General features: G+C 57.3%; 1 protein-coding gene across 1 annotated transcript in view; it reads right to left on the bottom strand.

The window, feature by feature from the left end:
* Positions 1-1622: 1622 nt before the first annotated feature.
* The window catches only part of PFDN1 (prefoldin subunit 1), a 30872-nt gene continuing 24638 nt past the window's right edge, over positions 1623-7856 (bottom strand). The window contains exon 4 of the mRNA XM_021531876.3: positions 1623-1777. Within this exon, the coding sequence (XP_021387551.1) occupies positions 1694-1777 (84 nt within the window). The 3' untranslated portion in view covers positions 1623-1693. The remainder of the gene's footprint in view (positions 1778-7856) is intronic.

Raw genomic sequence — 7856 nt, 5'->3', positions numbered from 1 at the left:
GCGGGAACGAGGGAATGGAGCGGGAACGAGGGAATGGAGCGGGAATGAGGGAATGGAGCGGGAACGGAGCGGGAACGAGGGAACGGAGCGGGAATGAGGGAACGGAGCGGGACAGTGGGAACGGAGCGGGAATGAGGGAATGGAGCGGGAACGAGGGAACGGAGCGGGAATGAGGGAATGGAGCGGGAACGAGGGAACGGAGCGGGAACGGAGCGGGAATGAGGGAACGGAACAGGAATGAGGGAACGGAGCGGGAACGGAGCGGGAACGGAGCTGGAATGAGGGAACGGAGCGGGACAGCGGGAACGGAGCGGGACAGTGGGAACAGAGCGGGAATGAGGGAACGGAGCGGGAATGAGGGAACGGGAGTGGGAATGAGGGAACGGGAGTGGGAATGAGGAACGGAAGCGGGAATGAGGGAACGGAGCGGGAATGAGGGAACGGAACGGGACAGCGGGAACGGAGCGGGAATGAGGGAACGGAGCGGGAATGCGGGAATGGAGCGGGAATGAGGGAACGGAGCAGGAATGAGGGAACGGAGCGGGAATGAGGGAACGGAGCGGTCGCGCTCCCGCCCTGCTTCCCTTTTCTCTCAGCCCCGGCTAGCTCTTGTGGGGCGAGGGCGGGCGATGGAGGCACCCTCCACCGCTCCCAGCTGGGGTTTGGAGAGTGCCTTTGTGGGTTCCGGGCAGCGCTAGCACGCCTCGCGGTGGTAAATGAAGAGCGGATCCTGCTGGGGGCTAAGTCCGAGTTTATTGTAGCCCAACGGGGCCAAATATCCTAGAACGGTGCCAGCCAACAGGAACAAGCACAAGGTGCTTGCACTGGCTTATAAACTGTAAGGGAGGGGTATCCAACGACCAATGGGGATAGGGATAGGGGGTGGCTCCGGGATGGGGGGATATGGTGGGGTCCAATGGGGGAAGGATATGGGGGGAGTCCCAGGTCCTCGCCCAATCACCCGGTGCCCTGAGTAGAAGCTTCTGGATGGATGGGAAGGGGCACCGAGTGATAGACAAGGCACCCGGGGGGCGTAAAATGCCTCTTTCAGGGTGATGGATAGATACTGGGAAAGGCGGGAAGGGGGGACAAGGCGGGAAAACTGGGGATAAACCAAGTTGCACACGGGGGTACAAAGGAATAAACCAATACATAATATAGGGATAATAAAACATACAAATAACGCAACTCCACAGAGCGGGAATGAGGGAATTGACCGGGACACAGGGAACGGAGCAGGACAGCAGGAATGGACCGGGACAGCAGGAATGGAGCGGGAACGAGGGAATGGACCAGGACAGAGGGAACAGAGCGGGACAGAGGGAAAGGCCCAGGAGAGAGGAAATGGCCCATGGCAACAAGAATGAGTTGGAGCAGTGGGAATGACCTCCTGGCTCAGGCTGGCAGGGCCTGAGCCAATTCCCATGCCTGTGCCCGTGTCCATGTCTGTGTCCCTGTCCATGCCTGTGCCAGCCCTGCCCACCTCCCTCTTCCCCCACCACCCATCCCCAGCAGGACCCTCCCCAGTGCCCAGACCAGGCAGTGGATATCCACACGATGAGGGTCACCCCAGCTCCTGCCACCACCCCATTTCTCCATCACACCCATGCAGGGAGAGCAGCCACAGAGACACGAGCTGTGTTTTATTAAGGTGGGGTGGGGGTCAGGCAGTGGAGATCAGCCAGGGGTGTCACTACTGTGCCCTGCGGGCCATCAGCATCTCCCGGATATTGTCTTCTGCTTCCTTCACGCTCCGCTCCAGGTACGACTTCTTCTGCTGCAAGGCAGAAACCAGAGGTAAGTCAGGATCCCCCCAGCCCTGCCAGCACAAACCTGGGTACCAGGGCCCAAAGACACCCAGGGAGAGCTGTGGGTGCTGGCTGGGGCACCACCTCTCTGCACGTCCCACGTGGGGACGGCAGTTACGCATTCCCAGAGGCACAGGGGCAGGGCAATGTCTGCACAGACTGAATTTTGTTCCCCCCAAACCTTTTCAGAGCTGCCAGGGCTGTTGCAACAGTGGCACTGCAAAAAGTAGGAGCCATGAACCTCAGCAAGGAAGGAAATCAAATCAGATCCTGTAACTCTTGGAGCCTAGAGAGGGAGTGACATGCCAAGGCCTCCTTATGGAGACACAGCAAAACCCTCTCCTTGGGCACAAAAGGTTCTTTTTCCCAGATGAGCCATTTTCTAACTCTATATCCTCCTTTCTATCAGCAAATCCCTGGCATCATCACCAAATATGTGTTTCTTTAATCATCTGTAATTAGGCTGGGCTTGGCAGGGAAGCAGCCCCAAGCCGTGCATCCCAAGATAGGAATTCAGTGTGCAGCGTTTTTTCCTGTTAGTCTGGGTGCTCCTCTGTGGCTGGAAAAATCAGCACTTGGCTCTTTTGACTATTTTCTCTGGGTTTCCAAACAACAGACACAACAGTCTCCTCCAGCATTGCTCCCATGCTCCCATGCTGCCCATGTAAAACCCTGCCCTGGGCCATGCCAGCTGCCAATAAGGACTGGCAGGATTGGCATTAAACTCCAGGAGTCCAAAGCATCCTGCCAGAGGCTGTGCCAGTCACCAGTGCCGGGAGCCCCTACAGCAGTGCCCACCCAAACCAAGGACAGGAGAAGGGCAAGAACTGCTGCTGCCCTGAGAGCCTGTGAGCTCATGGGACTTGTAATGCTGAAAATCCATCAGCCCGTGGCACAGACCCGCTGCCACCACTGCCCCTCTGTGCCCCTGCTGTGGCACAGCTGCACATTCAGCTGGAACAGCCCTGCCATGAGAACACCTCTCCCAGCCCTGCTTCCAAAGGCTGAAGGGTTTGTATTTAAATCCAAAGGCTGCTTGTGACAGCTAGGGCAGGGTGATGGCCCAGGGTTCCTTGTCGCTCTCTGTGGTCCCCAGGCACGTGGGGTCTCTTTCGCTTACAGGAACTGCTTTTGAGGAAACCACAGGGAGAAGAGCAGCCACAGGTTCCCACTGCCAGTAACTCAGTGACACACGAGCAGGACTCTGTCACCGCCGCGCTGTCCCCACAGACAGCGAGGGATTTCACACATAGGGAACCGAGTCTGAGGGCAGCAAGAGGACACAGGCCCAAAGAACCCTTGTGGCTCCAAGCTTCACCTCGCTCTGCTGCCCAGAGGAGTGGCAGCAGAGAGAGCACAGCTGACTTCTAGGGCATCATTTTTTACTTAACCTTTTTCTTAACACCATTAAATGAGTACATGAAGTGGTCCTGCCCTCCTGTCCTCTCCCCTGCCTCCTGCTCCCACCAGGCAGGAGGAGACAGCTCCAGAGAGCAGCACTCCACAGGCACACTGTCCAGCAGGACTGGGAGAGCCCAGCAGAATTTCAGACATCCCATCAGGAAGCCTTGCTGGTGTCCATGTGGGCCCCACTTCCACGAGGACAAGGGACCCTGACGCAGCAGAGGAGCACCCACATGGCCCACAGGTGGCCCCACACTGCCCATCCCTGCACAGTGACATGCTCTGCCCCCCCCGTGGCAAAAGGCCTGGGTTTAAGGTCATTTCTGCACTTGGGCAGCACCTGCAGTCCCAAGTAGGGCAGGATTCAGGGAATCTTTCTATACCTCAATCACTGTCCTTTGTCACCTAACTTCTGAGGCACAAGAATCTGGGCTGGTCCCAGTACTTTTACTCCCTCCCAGAAGTAGTTTCCAGGGAGTCCCATCTCCGGGCTCCAGGAACATCCTTTGCGCCTCAAGGGGAGCTCTGTACCTGCAGCCAGGGGCTGCAAACGCCCCGAGCTGTCCTGCAGCCAGGCAAGGAGCTGGGGCTGGCTCCCACTCCAGCCCACAGCCCGGACCACAGGCAAGCGAGGAGCAGACGGGCGCCACATTTTCCGAGACACGTGGCGGGAGCGAGGTGTTTCTTCCCCAGGAAGGGGGAACTGCAGCCCGGCTTCTGCTTCGGTCATCACCGGAGAAGGAGCCGGAGGCTGCTGCAAGCCCCTCCTCACCGCGATTACCGGGGTCTAGACAGGAAACTCCGTCTCTCCCGGGGAGCAGCGCCGGGCGAGCGGCTGACACACGCTCTGCCTACTCACGGCAGCACAGCTCTGAAGTCATGCTGGAGGCTGTTCCGGTCCAGCCAGACCTGCCAGGCTGGTGCTATCTGTTCCCTGAACACCACCCTGCATCCCCAACCCCACCTCCAGCTCCCAGCTCACAGCTTTCATTTACACTCGCAACCCGAGTTAACCCTGTGTCCTCTGAGCCCTGGTTTGGGCCAGCCTGTGGCTGCTGGGCTTCACCTGTGCATCAGCTGATGCATTTCCCTGGGAAAATGTGTTTGCTGCTCCAGGAGATCATCCTCTGCTACCTGTGCCATGCCAAGTGCAGCCTGTGGGAATTCCCAGGGCAATGTCAAAACTGCACTGCTGGTTTTGGTCCCTTGTGAAACCAAAGGTGGCTGCTGCTCTCTGAAGCCTCTGGTTTCACTCCTACAGCTGTAGCTCCAGTGCTCACCAGTCAGGAGCCCAAGGGGCCATGGCAGCAGCCCAAGGGGCCATGGCAGCACACTGGCCCTGCACTGCTGGCTTTGGTGCCTGCATGACCTGCAAGCTGCTGACGCAGAGCTCCCACTCACTCACCACACCAGTGCCCTAAACTGCCCCCATGCTCCCCCAGCTCCTGTGGGTAAGGTGGGTGCCCAAACTGGCCCCAGGTGCCACTGCCTAAGCCACAAAGCTCCAGGGAAGAGCAGAGAAAGGAGACTGGCTTTGAGAAAGCAGCAGGGGGAAGTTGCCACATGACACTGAGCTCCCAAAAAAGCCCCAGTTTCTGGCTGCCAAGCAGGGCCAGGCTCCACAGGAGGCTGGGCAGTGACCCTGGTGTGCTGCTGTCCCCTTGAAGTCTCACCAGGAGTGTGGCAAGGCAGTGACAAGGAAACCCGGAGGGCACAACAGGAAACAGCTGGTGTGTCAGCCAAGGGCTCCAACTGCAGCAAGGGGCCGGTTCCTCCTCCTGGTTCACAACTCACACAACCACTTGCCAGAGAATTATTTTACAAAACTCTCTTGTGGGGTGTTACTGAAACTTATTTCAGAGGAACAGCCTCTGACCAACAGTGCCAGGCCCTGGCAGCCCCCCCGCTCCCAGAGAAAGGCCAGTGTGTTCCCATGACCCAGGCACAGCTCACTCACAGGGAGGGATGAGCCAGGGCTGCAGGTCCGTCAGCACTGGGGAATCTTCTCCCCCACACAGCAAGGAAGGGGAGCTGGAAGCTGCATGGGAGAGGGCATGTGGGAACGTGGCAGGATTTGCAGCTACAGGTTTCCAGGTGGAGAGCATACACTCCAAAACTGAGCCAGCTGACCTGATCCAGCCCAGGACATGCTCTTGCATCCTCATTTCTTCCTGCCATAGGCCATCCACCAGTTCTCATCCACTCTCTCCTCTGTGGTGACAGCTCCCTGATCCCCCTTCTGCCCCACACAGAAAGGGCTCTGCCACCTGCACTGGGACACGAGACCAACACACAGCTGCTGCCACAGCCCAGTGAGGTCTGGGCCTCCTGAGAGCCCTGAGAGGGTGCAAACCCACAGAGCGTGCCCCCAAGAGCCAGTGCAGTCAGTGCCTCCCAGCCTGGTTTCCTAATTCCTTTAAGCTAATACCACTCCCAACAACAGTTCCTTCCCCAGGCAGGAAGGGCTGCAGCACTTGGTAACAAGACAAACCACAACCCTGATGATCTGTCTCAAAACCAGCCCCAAAGGAAGTGTTCTCACCTAAATCTGCTTTCTGGAAACAGAACTGCCATGCTAATAGCTGTGTGGCACCAGGATGGAGGGCAAGAAGATCCCTCCTTGGGCAGCAGAACCAATCCCACCAGCTGGGCTTCCCAGCACATCCTAGGGGCTCAGAAACTGGACTTTGCACCTCTCCTACCCCTGAGTATAGATATATCACCAATCTGGCCAATATTCTCCTCTGCCAGCTCTCAGGAGCCTTCTCCACCTCCAAGGCTTCCCGCAGCCTTCCTAAAAAAGTTGTGCAGGGCAAAGGGTGCGCTTGTGTGTGGTTCAGTGCAGCTACATGGACTAAAACCACCATCTCCCACAGCCGGAGGTGCACCCAAAAATGGGACTGACCACTCACGCAGCCCCATCCAACAGGCAATGTACATCCATCTCCCATGAACCCTTCCCAGGAGGAATGGTGGCTGTCCAGCTGACAGCTCCACAGACAGAGCTGCATGCCCTGGCAGGGAAGGCACCATCAGCCCCAGCCCTGCCTGCGAGGAGGAGAGGGAGGGCAGGGCAGTGATATGCAATGGGCCTGGTGGGATGCAATGCCCACTGCCAACACATTCCCAGACACCTGTGGGGGGCTGCAGGCAATGGCTTTTGGGGCTCCATCAGCCCTGGCTGCCCCTGTGTTTGCTGGTGTAGGAAGTGCAGACTCCTGGAAGCACCAGCTCAGCTGGCCCCAGCCTGGGGCTGTGCAGGCAGCGCCACGAGCCTGCGCCTGCTGTGCACGCTCCTGACCAAGGTGTGCTGGCGTGGCCAGCCTGTGCCCTGGCACGGGTGGCTGCAGCCAAACAACATCAGAGGACTCGCCCTGCCACCACCCCATTGCTGGGCTCTCCCCTGCCCTTCATTCCCCATCCCAGCAGTGCCTGCACCCTGACCAGCTCTGTGCTGTTTGCTTTTGGCAGCAGCTGTGGAAAGACTAGATTGAATGCAAATACAATTACAGCTCACACCCCGAAGAAGAAAAGGAGCTGTGGTTAACAGAAGTGGCCCGTGGCCTTCTGACACGGTGGGAAGTCACCTCCTGCTCCAGCAGCTCCCACCTCCACTCCCATTGCATCACGCTGCTGGAGAGGCCGATGCTCCTCAAGATGACGCACCCGGACCCGGCATTCCTGGCAGATTAAAGAGACAGCATCCACAGATTCCACAGCAAGAGAAAACTATTAATCAGCTTTTCTTGGATGGGCTTTTGATGATCAAAGCACTGTCATCCCCCCAGCACTGTGATTCAGACTCCTCTGCCTTCGGGGAGAGCGGCTTGGCCGCCACCAGCCCTGCGTGTGGCAGGGCCTCGGCTGGAGCCGTGGCTCGGTGGGACAGGGCACAGCATTCTCAGCCACCCCAAGAGCCCAAAGAGCCCTGTGCCCCCAGAGGGAGCACACACAGCAGCCCTGCCCATCCATGCTGCCATACCCTCCCCCTCACAGGTGAGTTTCCTGTGTCAAGTCATGGTTTATCATTCAACAGCTTTTGCTCTTCAAATTCCACTCCTCTCACGTCACCTCTGCAAATGAAAGAAAGCTTCAACCTCTGGCCTGCAAACACAGATTTGCTTAAGCCCAAACAAAAATGTTTCCATGGAAATTTTACGATCTAGTATTGGAACATGCCTATTCCTTTCAGCCTGTTCTTTTTTTGCCCCATTTTTTTTTTCTAAAGTGTTTTTCTATTAACTTGTTTTACACCCAACTTGTGAGGACAAAACAAGCTGGCAGGTCCCTTCCTAGAGAATATCTCCTTTCCCATGGCTCTCAGCATGCTTGGCTACCAGCCACCAGATTCTGGCATCCCACTCTCACACTCAGAAGGCTTCTGTTGAGGAACACTGCAGTCTTTAGGCATGATGCAGTGCCTCAAACAGGAGCCCTGAGACAACTCATCTTGTGACATCTCAGCAAACCTGTGGCTAGCCAAGAGCTTCTGTATCCCCCAAAATTAACTCAAACCATTTCTGGCATTCCCTGAGGGCTTTGTGGGAAAGTGATCAGCAGATCCTGAGCTAGAGTTGGGAGCACATGGTTGATTGGAGAAGGAACTTCCCTGGAGGGATGGCAAACTGTTCTGCCTGTGCACTG

The sequence above is a fragment of the Lonchura striata genome, chromosome 13 (assembly GCF_050655825.1).
Source record: "Lonchura striata isolate lonStrDom1 chromosome 13, ASM5065582v1, whole genome shotgun sequence".
Lineage (NCBI taxonomy): Eukaryota > Metazoa > Chordata > Aves > Passeriformes > Estrildidae > Lonchura > Lonchura striata.
This window is presented reverse-complemented; position numbering and strand designations above follow the sequence as displayed.